Here is a 15,872-nt window from a genome sequence, read left to right on the forward strand (position 1 = left end):
GATTGCTGACAGCTTCCAGCCTTTTTGCAGCAGACTTTGCTTGTTTAACTCTTTAATAACTGTCAAGAATCTTTATGGATTCAGAGACTATTACAGAACAATTCTCAACTTTATGGTTTAATTTTTTAAAGAGTAAGTTATTTCTTTTGGCTAAATAAATAAAATAAGAAGTAATTCGAGGTAGGTTGTTGTTGTTTCTAAAACCCTGGAAATATTTTTAGCAGTTAATCTACATAAATTCATCATAGTGTAGTTTACTTGGACCTCTAAATTCAATAAAATAGAATAAAAGCCAAGAAGATTACCTTAAATACTTGGGTATGTATTTTTTTAATTGAGATATAATTGGCATATAACATTGTTTTGGTTTTAGGGGTGCAAAATAATGATTTGATACATATGTATATGGCTAAATAATTATCACAATAAGTTTATTTAATATCAATCACCACACATAGTTATTTTTTCTTATGATGAGGCCTATTAAGATCAACTCTCTTAGCAACATTCGGATATATAATACAGCATTGTTAACTATAGTCACCATGCTGTACATTAAATCCATAGCACCTGTTTATCTTACAATTGAAAAGTACCTTTTGACCACCTTCATCGATTTTGCCTGCCTCCACCCCTAGCTTCTGGCAACCACCAATCTGTTCGCTGCACCTATAAATTCAAACTTTTTAAAAAATTTTTTATTTATTTTTTAGAGAGAGAGAGAGACAAAGTGTGAGCGGGGGAGGAGAGAGAGAGAGGGTGACACAGAATCTGAAGCAGGCTCCAGGCTCTGAACTGTCAGCACAGAGCCCAATGTGGGGCTTGAACTCATGAATGATGAGATCATGACCTGAGCCAAAGTCGGACGCTCAAACGACTGAGCCATGCAGGCACCCCTCAAACTTTTTTTTTTTTTTTTAGTTTCCACGTATAAGTGAGATCATACAGTATCTATATTTCTTGGTCTCTCTTATTTCATGAAGCATAATGTCATTCATGTTGCAATGCCAGGATTTCTTTCTTTTTTATGACCGAATATTCCATTGTATATGTGTATTTCATGTTTTCTTTATCCATTTATCTGTCGATAGACACCTAACATTTTTTCCAAGTCTTGGCTGTTATAAACAATGCTGCAGTAAACATGGGGGTGCAGATGTCTTACCGAGATCAATTTCACTCTTTTGCATGTGGCTGTCCAGTTTTCCCCAGCACCATTTATTAAAGAGAGTATCCTTTCCCCTTTGTATATTCTTGGCTTCTTTGTCATAAATTAAGTGACTATATATGTTTGGGTTTATTCCTGGACTCTCTGTTTTGTTCCATTGACCTGTCTGTTTTAATGTCAGTACCATATAGTACCATATAGTACCATAACTTTGTAGTATGGTTTGAAATCAGGAAGTGTGGTTTCCAACAAGGCCTCCAGTTTTGTTGCTCTTTCTCAAGATTGCTTTGACTATTCAGGTTTTTTTGTGAGTCCATGCAAATTTTAGTATTGTTTGTTCTTATTTCTGTGGAAAATGCCATGGAATTTTGATGGGGATTGCATTGAATCTATAGATTGCTTTGAGTAGTATGGACATTTTCCAACATTCCCAGCCTACGAACACTGAATACCTTTCTATTTATTTGTGTCTTCTTCAGTGTCTTATCATTCTCAACGTATAGGCCTTTCATCTCCTTGGTTAAATTTATTTTTACTTGGTTCTTTTTTATGCATTTGTAAATGGGATTGTTTTCTTAATTTCTTCTTCTTATGGTTCCTTATTAATGTACAGAAATGCAATGAATTTTTGTAGATTGATTTTGTATCCTGTAATTTTACTGAATTTGTTAGTTTTAACAGTTTTTTGTGGAGTCTAGGTTTTTGATATATAAGATCATGCCATATGTAAACAGAGACACTTTTACTTTTTCCTTTGCCGTTTGGATGCCTTTTATTTCCTTGTCTTGCCTTATTGCTCTAGCTAGGACTTCCAGTACAGTGTTGAATAACAGTGACAAGAGTAGGCATCCTTGTCTTATTCCTGATGTTGGAGGAAAAGCTTTGTTTTTACCAGTGGATATTACATTAGCTGTAAGCTTGTCACATATGGCCTTTATTATGTTGAGGTATGTTCTCTCTATACCCACTTTGTTGAGAGTTGTGTATTTTTAAATAAATAAGTTTGTATTAGTGAGAATATTCTGTTTTATTATGACAATAAATAATTCAAACTAATAGTAGTAATTTTCCTACCAATATTTCCTAACAATAATAAATCTATTTTTGTCATCCATTTTATTGACTTTTATTTATTTATGTATTTATTTATTTAATGTTTACTTATTTTGGGAGAGAAAGAGAGAGAATGAATGGTGGAGGGACAGAGAGAGATGGAGAAAGAGAATTCCAAGCAGGCTCCATGCTGTCAGCACAGAGCCTGATGGCTTGATCTCACAAACTGTGAGATCATGACCTGAGCTGAAATCAAGAGTGGAAAGTTCAACTGACTGAGCCATCCAGGTGCCCCGACTTTATTTATTTTAAATAAAACTATATAAAAAGCTCAATTAATTTGGAACTGAGCACTTATTATCCCATAATTCAAGCCAATAGAATATTTTCAAAAATCATGGCCTCCTTATGAAAACTGTATTATCTATTGTTATATATTTAAATATCATTCATTGTGACTCTTCACTAAAAAGTTACTCTTGATATTAAATGGAATTTTATAACTACTCATTAATGTATATTTAGAAATAATGTCTGATTAAAATAATTATTACATTTTTTTTGTTATGAGTTTTAGAAGGGAAAAAGCAAGCATGAATTATTGATGGAGTCTGGGTTGATGTCTTTATATGTGAAAGGCGCCTATAATTTACTTTGTGAGAGAACACCAACAAGAAAGAGACTGATATTAATAACCTAAGGTTATATTTTTAAAATTGTGTTTCATCATTTGATTATCAACATCACCTGGTAATTTCGTGATACAAAATGTATAGGCTTATAATCTATTGTCTCTGGGGTTAAGAAATCCAAGTTGCATGTACTTCTTGAATTCAAGTGATGAAAGATACTAGTTCCGCTTCTCTTATTATAGGTCAGCCTACAGCTGCAATTTATTTGTTGATATAATGCTCACTGTACCCTTCATACCCTCAGAACTATACTCATGAACTCCAGCTCTTTCTGTTAAATGTGAAGGTCTTTTTTTGACCTCAACTACTATTCAAGCAGATGGTCAAAAATTGCACTTATTCCCCTGATAAGAATCCTCATTTTCCCTTCCCTTGGGAAATACCACAGAGCCACTTACTGTGAGGGGTGGGGGAAAAGGCTTAGAAAACCGAGTTTAGTGCTGTTGGGATCATATAGGGGTCATGTTCTTCTCTAGGCTTGACTAATTTGAGAAAAGTTACGTTTAAGATTTCTTAGTGTGAACATTGTTATTTACAGCGCTCCTTGATATTTACCCAAGTAAATTAAAAACTTAGTTCACACAAGAACCTGTACACAGATACTTTTAGCAATTTTATTTATAATTGCCAAAACTTGGAAGCAACCAAGATGTCCTTCAGTAGATGAATAGATAAGTTGTGATACATTCAGGCAATAGACTATTATTCAACAATAGAAAGAAATGAACTATCAAGCTACGAAAAGACATGGTCACCTTAAATGCATATTACTAAGTGAAAGAAGCTAGTCTGAAAGACTACTTACTGTATGATTCTAACTCTATGATATTCTGGAAAATGCAAAACTGTAGAGAAAATAAAATAATAAATGGGGTTGTCAGGAGTTTGCAAGGAGGGATACATAGATGGAGCACAGGGAATTTTTAGGGCAGTGAAACAATTCCATATAATACTTTAATGGTGAATACATGTCATTATATATTTGTCAAAACTCATGGAATGTACACCACAAGGAATGAGCCCTATTATAAATAATGTTAACAGACTTTAATAATAATAATAATTTAATAATAGTTTATAATAATAATTTATTAACAATTTATTCGTCCATCAGTTGTTACAAATGTACCACCCTAATGCAAGATGTTAATAATAGGGAAAACTTTGTGCAGGGAGGGGCAGGGATATAAGATGAGGGAGAGGGATTCTGGGCAAATTCTCTGTATATTTTACTCTGTTCTTCTGAAAATCCAAAATTGCTCTAACAAAAGTCTTTAATTTTAAAAAGTTATTGTATTATGTGAAGTTCAAATGCACATCCTTTATACAGAATCAGTTATTTTATTAAAAAATAAAGTTAATGCAAAACTTACTTTATAAGTTTTGCAAGTATTAAAATTATGTTGACTTGATCTGTGACATTTTTATCACCGTTTGGTTATTTGAGTAGCTTTTTTTTTTTCTATAGCTTTTCCTGAGGGATTGGACCATGGGGGTCAGAGTTAGCACAATATCTTCTCTTAGTCAATTATTAAAAGAGTGTTATATTGAATATGATTTTTTGTTTAAGTTTAAATGCTTATCAGTGAATAAACAAAATTGAAGTGTTTATTGCATAATTCAGAAAAACTTTAGGCTTAGTACAGAAAATTCCTTTTCTTTCCTTTGTGGATTACTTTTCCACAGTGTTCTGGAACTGTCACTGCCAGATGTGGAAATGCCTATTTTAAAAATAACAGTGATACTGTTATACACAGGTTTGGATTATTTGCTTCCTCCCTAAAAGCACTGTATTTGGGGCAAATTATTGACATTTTGAGGTCAGAATCAAATCTGGAAGTCAGGACTTACTGTAAATAGAGAAGCAGAGAGGATAAAATAAGAAGAGGTGTATATGTGACTGATTATTTTAAGAAAACAAATATCAAGACCTAGATGTAATTAAACACATTTCATTACGTCTATCTAGAAAAAATTTAAATACTTCCTAAAAGGAATGCTGTTCTGTAATTTAGTTTCTGAACATATTGTAGGTATAAAGAAAGTGTTTTTTGGAAATTAAATTAATTCATTTAAATGCATCCCATAATCTAAAATGTTTCTTTTTTATTAAAACCAGATGAGATGAAACAAAAGTCTTTGGGAACCTTACCTCATTATTGACAGTATGATGATGAATAACATTTCATGTAATATCTAATACTTTATTTCTCTAACTTGGCAAAAATGAAGGGAATTAGGAAAGAGGACTGAGGTTATGTTGTATAAAAATAATTTTTAAGAAATTCTCTAGTGATGTGTATATGTATAAAGTGTGCTTTTAGTTGGAACTGGTTCATTGGTGGTTGATTTCTGTGGTTCATTTCTAGGTCCTTCAGCAGCTTTTAAATCATTGTAGGAAAAACAAAGATAAAATACTTCTTTTCTCCTTTTCCACCAAGGTAAGTTCCTTCTGAAGTATATACTCTTAATTGGCCCAGCCCTAACTCTTGAGGCATAAATCCTAAGAGACATAACAGTGTCCAGCCACAGTTTTATCTTATACATACTGTAGAAAATAGTAGTGACATAAGCAACTTTTAAAACAGACACTTAAATCTCAATGATATCAAGATTACTGTCAAAGAGCAAACTCAAAGATTTTTAATTCTCTGTTGATGTTTTTATTAATTAAAGTGTTCTTTAAGGCATGTAAGAGATTTTAGAACTTGGAAAATAGCACAAATAATGAAATTCACTTACATAAATTATTTGGCCAATACTTTTTATTTGGTTTTAGTTTCAAAAAAAAATAAAGTTTGATTTTTTTTTTCCCTGAAAGATTGATTTAAAAAACAAACACTGGTGAATATTATAGTCAGTTTCAGGATAGTGGGGAGAAATACATAAGCCAGAAGTCAGGAAAATATTTGTTGCTCTTGTAATTATAAGAAAGAACTTGTGAGCAGCAATTATTAATACTTAGTAAATCTTCTCTCTATAGTGGTACGAAATTTATTAAACCATACATTTGTCTTTGCCCATTTCCATACCTTTTCTCTAGTTACTTGATGTTCTGCAGCAATACTGTATGGCAGCTGGCCTTGATTACCGACGACTTGATGGAAGTACGAAATCAGAGGAAAGAATCAAGATCGTGAAAGAGTTCAACAGTACACAAGATGTTAACATTTGCCTTGTCTCCACAATGTAAGAAAATAAAATTTGATAACTTGATTTTTATGTAATTGCTTTTAAGATTTAGGGTAATTTAAAAATTATTACTGGATTAATTTTCAGTGGTTATGATTATATTGCCTTGTTTTATTTGGCTTTGAGGAGAAGCAGCAAAAATGCTATTATATTAATTATGACTGAAATAACAATATCTTGAGTTTTACCTAACCTTTTTTCTCAATTTCCTTATCATCACTGGATTCTCTTTATATGTCTGGGTTTATAAAGATAACAATCAAAAGAAATGGATGTTTCCTCCTAGGAATTTTCTGTGGTAGTGTTTTTATTCATGTCTGTGGTCAGAACAGTCAGACTTAATTGAGTAATTGAGTTATTAATCAAATAACTAAGAATCATTTGTAGCAGTGGCTTTTAAAGTATGCTCAAGCAGCCCTAGAGAGCTCACTAGGGTTAGTGGGCCAGGTATTTCCTCCCTCTGTCTACCTGGTCTCAACCATAGCAGCTCTACATTAATAGGTTTTATAAAAGTTAAGTCAGTTCTAACACCTATTTATGAATCTCTCATTAAAACCTTTTAAAGAATATATACACTTTAGAGCAAGATTTATGCCAGTATAAACACCTAAGAAGATTAATCCCTTTTGGGGGGCAACAAATCCTTAACTTTTGACATCTAATGTAATAAGTACTTTATAGATTTACCCCCACTATCTTGCAAAAAGAATTTCAGAGGACTTTAAAAACAAATGTAGCAGGGTGCCTGGGTGGCTCAGTCATTGAGCGTCCAACTTTGGCTCAGGTCATGATCTCACAGTTTGTGAGTTTGAGCCCCACATCAGGCTGGGTGCTTTGGCATAGAGTCTGCTTTGGATCCTTTGTCCCCTCTCTCTGCCCCTCCCCTGTTTGTGCTGTCTCTCTCAAGGATAATAATTTTTTTTTTTAAAAAAAGTTAAAAGCAAACATGTAAAATGTAAAAAGTCAACAAAAAATTACTTAAAATGAGGCATAAAATTATATATATGATGAATGCGCTACTTACTATTGAACACCGAAATTCTCCTTGAACTCTTGCATTGAGAGGCACTCTGGATTCCCATTTTCCTGTGAATGGATTCAAGAAGTAATTTCTCATATGAGCCCTTACCTACAAGCATTAAATGACATAGGATATTGTCTTCTGTTAAGTTTTATAAAGTACATAAACATGCTTAATTTCTTAAATAATGTCTCCAAAGTAACAAATGCCTTCAACAATACTTCAAATAGTACCGAACTTCTAGACAAGCTGTCATCTGCCATTCCTTGTCTGCTCACCCACATCTAATTTGATGAGATCTGCCATAATGCTCCTAATTATCTCTATGTTAGAAATTTCTATTTAACCCATTTAGTGAGTTTTTAAAGACTGTATTTTTCATGTTTAAAGCCCTATTGGTATTTTTCAAATCTGCCTAATCATTTTTACTTATATTTTGTTCTTTATGTTTTCTAGCTTTTCTTTTGTTTCTTTAGTAATTTCAATCATTATTTTTTAAAATCCCTTTTTAAATGGCATTTTTGCTCTGTTAACTCCTGAATTGGGGCTGCTAATCCTTCTGTTGTTCCCTCTTGTTCTTGCTCATGGTACATGGTTTCTTCACACATTTTGTAATTTTTTATTTTGAGCTTATCTATCTATAGAGGGGCTTTCCCCCTCTATTTTAGCCAGACATCATGCCAGCCACATAGGGATGGGAATCCATGTTTCTTGCTTGGCTTTTATTGACATCCCAAGAGTGAGGCACTTGATTACTGTTTCTGTACGTCCTCCACTGACATTACAGAGGCGACTGGGTTATAGCTGGGCAGAAATGAATGTCCCAGCTCCTCAGTCTTCTCTGATATCCTCTGAGTGGAGGTGAGAGGCACCCCATTTTAGTCAAGCAAGAGTGGAAATCTAATCTCCTCACTCAGCCTTTACTGACCAGGTTGGGATTCAGGTCATAGATTTTTTTTTCATGGTGTTTCCAAAAATAGGCGGGTTATTATCTAACATTTTCTGTGTTAAAAGTCTATACCTTTCCTGGTTCTTTAGCTAAAGGAAAAGGGCTTTTCTTGGGCCTTTTTTTTTTTTTGGTCTTGACTGTTGGCATTTCCAGTTTGCTGGTTTCTCCAGAACCCAGTCTGGGATTTTTAAGCAAAAACAAAGCTGGAGAACTCACTGCCATGTCCTTCCTTAGTTCTTATAGTCTCTAGCCATGCTTTGTTCTCTCTGCCTTTCAGGTCTTACATTTATTTTATATATGATGCCCAGCATTTTTTTTTTTTTTAATTTTTTTTTTTTTCAACGTTTATTTATTTTTGGGACAGAGAGAGACAGAGCATGAACGGGGGAGGGGCAGAGAGAGAGGGAGACACAGAATCGGAAACAGGCTCCAGGCTCTGAGCCATCAGCCCAGAGCCTGACGCGGGGCTCGAACTCACGGACCGCGAGATCGTGACCTGGCTGAAGTCGGATGCTTAACCGACTGCGCCACCCAGGCGCCCTGATGCCCAGCATTTTAAGCTGTACTTACTGAGAGGAGTAAGAAGTGCATCTACTCCTGCCTTGGTTTTTAAAAATGTGTATATTACTTTATTTAGTTGGACCATACTTACAATTTTTAAAAATTATGTTAGGAAGACCTTACAGCATCGTATTTGAATATCCAAAACAATGAAAAAAAAAAAAAAACAGTACAACCTATTTACGTGGGCTTTAATGGTCAATTTCTTTTAGGATTATTCTAGAATGGTAGAAAAACTATTCTGTAGCTGTTTTGTTTGTGGCATGTTTGTGTTTTAATCATCTTTTATGATGTTAATGCAGTATTGTGTTGATTTGGTTACAGAAACCTGGCACAATTGAATTAGAAGGCAATGACTATGCTTTTGCTATTTTAATGTGCCCAATTCTGTTTCCTCAGGGCTGGTGGACTAGGCCTCAATTTTGTTGGTGCCAATGTTGTTGTATTGTTTGATCCTACTTGGAATCCAGCCAATGATCTTCAAGCAATTGACAGGTATAATACTGACAAAATTTAAAGTGATTTGCAAATACTTTGAATCTGAAAATACCCCCTTGTGATTCTCTTAAGTTGCTTTTATAATATGACTATGATTAGAAGACAGAGAAAACCTTATTTAAAAAAATTGCATTTAAGGGGCATCTGGGTGACTCAGTTAAGTGTCCAACTCTTTTTTTTTTTTTTTTAATGTTTATTTATTTTTGAGAGAGAGACCGAGCATGAGCTGGTGAGGGGCAGAGAGAGAGGGAGACACAGAATCCAAAGCAGGCTCCAGGCTCTGAGCTGTCAACACAGAGCCCAGTGCAAGACCCGAACTCACAAGCTGTGAGATCATGACCTAAGCTGAAGTCAGATGCTTAACCGACTGAGCCACCCAGGTGCCCCTAAGTATCCAACTCTTGATCTCAGCTCAGTTCTTGATCTCAGGGTCATGAGTTGGGCCCTGCTGGGCATGGAGTCTACTTAAAAAAAAAAAAAAAAGTAATTAAAAATTGTATTCAGATCTGAACCCAAATGGCAGGCTGATAGCGGCAATTTATTTTCTTTCTATCTCAGAATCCCATTTTGACAGGATTGATTTAAGAAGGACAGGTGACTCAGTCAGTTAAGTGTCCAACTCTTGGTCTGGGCTCAAGTAATGATCTCACGGCTCTGTGGGTTCGAGCCCCATCTCGGGCTCTGCACTGACAGCATGGTGCCTGCTTGGGATTCTCTCTCTCTCTCTGCCCCTCTCCCATTTGCACTTGCTCGCTCTCTCAAAATAAATAAGTAAAAACTTAAAAAAAAAAAAAAGGGAACAAACACATCATACTGCAGGAAGATAGGAAAGGTCACTACTAGTAGATCAGAAGTTTGGAGAAACTCTCAGAAGGTAGAAGGCAGAATCTGTCTTACAACAGCATCTGTGTAATCAAGAAACCAGCAGAGAAAAGCCACAATCCAAAGTCAGCAGGAGAGCACAGAGAAATTTCAAGCTTGGGGTCAGTAACTATAGGATGTAGAAACAGACCAGAGTGAATTCTTGTTAGAAATTAATTAATGTGCTAACTCTAAAACAATTTCCTCTCCCATACCCAATATAAAGAGAGGTTGGCCTACAACAGATGCCCCTTGATCAAAACTGAAAGAATTGTTTCATAAATTTTATAAATAAGTGGGGAATCTGACTGACAAAAGGTTTTTACAGTGGGCATTAGGATCAGATCATAAAGCAGAACTGAACCTGAAGGATTGCTTCCCAGGTCTCTGTGGAACACAAAACGGGGAAATGATTAAATAGACTTATGTACCTTCATGGAAATCCAGACCAGCTTTCCTGTGCAGTCCACCCAGTTCTTCATTTGTAATTATGAATGAAAAACTAAGAGTTATGAGACCTTTTATGGAGCGCCTAGGTGGCTCAGTCAGTTAAGCTTCCAACTTTGGCTCATGGTTCATGAGTTCAAACCCTGAGTTGGGTTCTGTGCGATGGCTTGGAGCCTGGAGCCTGCTTTGGATTCTGTGTCATCCTCTCTCTCTGCCCCTACCCCACTCACACTCTTCTCTCTCTCTCTCAAATAAGCATTAAAAAAATTAAAAAAAAATAATAATTGTGAGACAGTTTAATAAAACCAGCAGTATGAAAGAAAAGGGCCAAGATGAAAAACTGACCCTGAAGGAAATAAAATAAGAATAGGGCACCCTGAAAAAAAGTGCATGGAAAAGAAAACTAGAAATGCTTAGAATTTAAAAGTGTTACCAAATAACTCATTACAAGGTCTGAGTAATAAAATGGAGAAGACTGAAAGTGAAAATTGATATGGAAAATAAAAGGAATGAATATTTGAAAACACAGTGACAGAGCAGGAGAAAAAACAGAAACACATCTTGCTGATATTTCTAAGTTCCAAAGATAAGGGGACTAAACAATGCCTGAATGAGAAAGAGGGAGAGGAAATTATTTATAAAAAAAAAAAAAAGAAAGAAAAGAAAAAAGAACAAAACAGATTACCAACAAATGAGAATCCCACTCATTTCTGCAAATCCCACTGTTCCTGCAAAATAGACTTTGAAGAACTGACTTTTCATCTGCATTATAGAATTCTAGAAGACAACAGAAGTTGTCAAAGTGACAAAATTCATATGATGTATCTGCAAGAAAATAATTTTGACTTATAGTTGTAATCAATGACTAATATATCAATATGTGAGGGGAAATAAATCATCTGTTGACATCTAGGAACTGAAAAATTTATATTTAAGTCTAAATAATTATTGATGGTTTAGTTGAGAGACTTAATGCAGTTATAAAGAAAGGATTCTGAGAAATATAAAGGGATGGTATAAGAAAATTAATAAGAATCAAACACTAAAATTTCATATAATTTCAATAAAACATTGGGAGGGTGGGGGTAATTGTGTTAGAAGTTATATTTCATCAAAAAAGAATTTGGATATCCTGGTCAGATTTCAAATTTATGCCAAAAAAAAGTGTTCTTAAAATTTTAGCCAAAAATTTAAAGGCACAACTAAAAGAAATCTTTAAAAAATCACTGAGAAAATGTGATTATTTCAGTAAAATGATTGGAAATATGAGTGTATAGCAAGAGGTAAAAGAAACTAAACATGGCAAATATAAAACCTAACGTAAACTGTGAGAAATAAAGCCAAACGTAAAACTTCCTTTTAAACAAAAAAAGAAGGTAAAAATGAAATGTTAGATTCAGATTTATGCTTATTGCTATAGATATAATTTTATATATTTATAAAATTCAAAAATACATAGAAGGTTAAAAATAAAATATATTTAAAATCTCATCAGGGAGATGATAACAAAAAGTAAGAACGGCAAAATATTAATAGACTTCAAGGCAAATGCATTGAGGAAAACAAAATGGAACAATCGATGAGGAAAGTATAATAGTCACTACATAACAAAGACAATCTTTTATGATGAGAAATGGGCAAATCTACAATCATGATGGGAAACTTAATATCCTTCTCTCAAAGATTAATAGATCAACTAGGCAAAAAAAGGAAGTATATTAATTATTTGATTAACAGTTATTTAGCCTTTAACTTAATAAATGTATTTAACCATATAATAACTGAAAATACCCACTCTTTCAAAAAACGTTTTAGAGCATACTTTTAAATAACAATATATTTTAATAGAAACCACAAGGACTAGATTACATGCCTCTAATTAATACAAAAGACAAGACCCTAGAAAGTAACAATGAGCTTGTAGCTAATAAAAATCTCTCCATATGGATATTTTAAAATATAAAATATATTTTTAAATAACTCTTGTATTAAAGAGGAAATCAAAGAGTGATGCCAGCAAGATGGCAGACTGGAAGCTCTAGGTATATGTTTCCCCATGGGTGGATTTAAAAAACTAGACACTGATTAAAATAACTTTATGGAAGCTATTTAAATCAAAGGTCTACAGTTATCAAGCAAATTCCCAATCAAGAAGAAGCTATATTCAAAACTGTAGGAAATTTCATGGCATTTTTACCCATTCTTGCCTCACCCCATTTCCTGGCACAGCACAGCACAGCCAGGAAGAGGAAGTAACAGTTAGTTCCCTGTTCCCTCCCTCTCAGGTTGGAAAGAGCAGTGTGGAACTCCTTTGCAACTTTCTAACCTATCTGTGAGCTGCCAGAGGGAATGGTTTCTTTTTCACCTGACAGTGCTTAGGTAAGAAACGGTGGCATAGCTTGGATCTCAGACTGGCAGAAGCTGTTGAAGACAGTTATAGGCCCCATTGTGCATGAAAGCAGTAGTGGGACTGTATATTACAGTAGAGGAATACAGTAGAATATATCTAAAGCCCTGAGAAGAGGCTGAGATGAGACTTTTTGAGAAAGTAAGACATTTAAAAGCAGTTGTGTATACAGGAGATATCGGAAAACATACACACCCAAACACACAGGCCCTGGTCACACATAACCAAAAATGACCAAAGACATTTTTTTAAAAAAAATTTTTTTTAACGTTTATTTATTTTTGAGACAAAGAGAGACAGAGCACGAATGGGGGAGGGTCAGAGAGAGGGAGACACAGAATCTGAAACAGGCTCCAGGCTCTGAGCTGTCAGCACAGAGCCTGACGCGGGGCTCGAACTCGCAGACCGCGAAGTCATGACCCGAGCCGAAGTTGGCCGCTTAACGGACTGAGCCACCCAGGCGCCCCCCAAAGACAATTTTTTAATCCTTACCCTGAGCTCCTCCTAAGACTCAAGACACAGCCTGCTAATTAATGAATGTTTTCAATAATAGTTTGCAAAGACTAGAAGTGGCTGTTTTATCAATGGCCAATTTTTAACAAAAAAGTACAAGGCATTTACAAAGAAAGAGGAAAACTAGCTCATTCAGAGGAACAAATTAAATCTTCTAAAGAAACACAGGCATAGGACTTACTAGACAAAGAGTTTAAAACAACTATCTTAAAGAGCTAAATGGAAACATGGACAAAGATCTAAAGGAAATCAGGAAAACAACATATAAACAAAATTAAAATATTAGCAAAGAGATTGAAATTATGTATATATAAAAAGAACAAAGTAGAAACTCTGAACCTGAAAAATATAATAACTGAAATGAAAAAAAAAAGTCACTAGAAAGAGTCATCATATTTGGGCAGCAAACTTGAAGACAGATCTGAGGAGCAAGAAACCAAAAGACTGAAACAAAGGAAAATGAACATAGCTTAAGGAACTCATGGAACATATTAAATAGACCAATATACACATTGTAGGAATACAAAAGAAGAGAGAGAAAAGGACAAAGCTATTTGAAGAAATAATGACTGAAATAATAATGTCCCAAATTCAAAGGAAAGACATTAATATGCAAATACAGGAAGCTTAACAAACACCAGGCAGGGTAAACCCAAAGAAACTCACACTGAGACAGGTTATCAAACTGGAGAAAGCCTAAGACAGATCTTGAAAGCAGCAAGAGAAGAATGACCTGTAGTGTACAAGAGATTCCCCAGTAAGATTATTAGCAGATTCTCAACAGAAACCTTACAAGCCAGGAGGCAGTAGAATGATATGTTTAAAGTGCCAAAAGAAAAGAACATCAACAAAGAATTCTGTATCAGCCAAAACTGTCCTTCAAAACTGAGGGAGAAACTAAAACATTCCCAAACAGAAGCTTAGTTTATTACCACTCGACCTTCCCTAAAAGAAATGCTGAGAGACTTTCAAGTTCAAATTAAAGGACTCTAACAGTGACTCAAAACCATATAAAAATATAAGATTCTCCAGTGCTAGTAAGTACAGGGACAAATATAAAAAACCAGTCTTACTATTATTTTGGTTTATAAATCTTTTTATTTTTTATTTAATGAAACTTTCACAGTGTGTTTTTAAGTTTATTTATTTATTTGAGAGGTGAGTAGGGGCAGAGAGAGTCCCAAGCAGGCTCCACACTGTCAGCACAGAGCTCAACATAGCACTCAAACTCATGAACCATGAGATTATTACCTGAGCCAAAATCAAGAGTTGGACACTTAACTGACTGAGAGCCACCAAGGCACCCCTATTTTTTTTTTTTAATTTAAAAGACCAATGCAGGGGCATCTGGCTGGCTTAGTTGCTAGAGCATGCAATCTTGATATTGAGGTTGTGGGTTCAAGCCCCATGCTGGGTGTTGAGATGACCTAAAAATAAAATCTTTTAAAAACATAAAATACAAATGCATGAAAATAAATATAAGTCTGTGTTAATGAATAATGAATATAAAGATTTAATTTTTGATATCAAGCACAAAAGTGGGGACAAAGCTGCAAAGGAGAGTTTTTTAATGCAATTGAAGTTAAGTTGGTATCAGTTTAAGGTAGATTGTTATAACTTTTGGATGTTATATGTAATCTTCATAAAGAAAATATCTATAAAATATACACAAACGGAAATGAGAAAGGAATCAAAATGTGTCACTAAAAAATCACATAACACAAAGGAAGGCAGTAATGGAGGAAATGAGGGACAAAATAGCCATGAGACATACAGAAAACAAAATAGCAAAAGTAAATCCTTCCCTGTCATTAATACATTTAAATGTAAATGGACTAAACTTTCCAATCAAAAGATACAGATTGGCAGGATAAATTAAAAACAACAACATGCGGCATGCCAACTTACACTGTCTGTAAGACATTCACTTTAGGTTTAAGGACATGCATGAGTTAAAAGTGAAAGGATGAAAAAAGATATTTCATCCAAATAGTAACCAAAAGACAGGAGGGGTAGTTATTCTAATATCAGACAAAATAAACTTTAAATTGAAAACTGTTATAAGAGACAAAGGATGGTATACAATGATAATTCTTGATTTAACTCACCCAGAAGCTATGACAATTAGAAACATAAATATACCAAATAAACAAGCTGTAAAATATATAAAGCAAACATTGACAGAATTGAAAGGAGCAGTACACAACTCTACAATAGTAGTAGGAGACTTTAGTACTCCACTCTCAATAATGGATAGAACATCTGGTCAGAAGATCAATAAGGGAAGAAAGACTCAAATGACATTATAGACAAGTTGGACCTAACAGACGTATACAGAATTCTCCTTCCAACAATTTTAGATTGTTGAAATTACACATTTTTCTCAAGTGCACAGGGAACATTCTTCATGATAGGGCATATGTTAGGTTACAAAACATGTTAATAAATTTTAAAAGATTGAAATCTTATAGTTTCTTTTCCAAACACAATAGAATGAAATTAGAAATCAA

At 34.3% G+C, this 15,872-nt stretch overlaps 1 protein-coding gene across 6 annotated transcripts in view; it reads left to right on the forward strand.

Moving 5' to 3' along the window:
- Positions 1-15,872, forward strand: part of ERCC6L2 (ERCC excision repair 6 like 2) — a 141,931-nt gene that overhangs the window by 70,494 nt on the left and 55,565 nt on the right. For all 6 annotated transcript variants that reach the window (XM_086685175.1, XM_086685174.1, XM_086685173.1 and 3 more), the window contains exons 10-12: positions 5,283-5,354; positions 5,957-6,102; positions 9,036-9,131. In XM_086685175.1, coding sequence (XP_086541301.1) covers positions 5,283-5,354; positions 5,957-6,102; positions 9,036-9,131 — 314 coding nt within the window. The remainder of the gene's footprint in view (positions 1-5,282; positions 5,355-5,956; positions 6,103-9,035; positions 9,132-15,872) is intronic.

The sequence above is a fragment of the Puma concolor genome, chromosome D4 (genome assembly GCF_028749965.1).
Source record: "Puma concolor isolate L17-30 chromosome D4, mPumCon1.1.hap2, whole genome shotgun sequence".
Classification (NCBI taxonomy): Eukaryota; Metazoa; Chordata; class Mammalia; order Carnivora; family Felidae; genus Puma; species Puma concolor.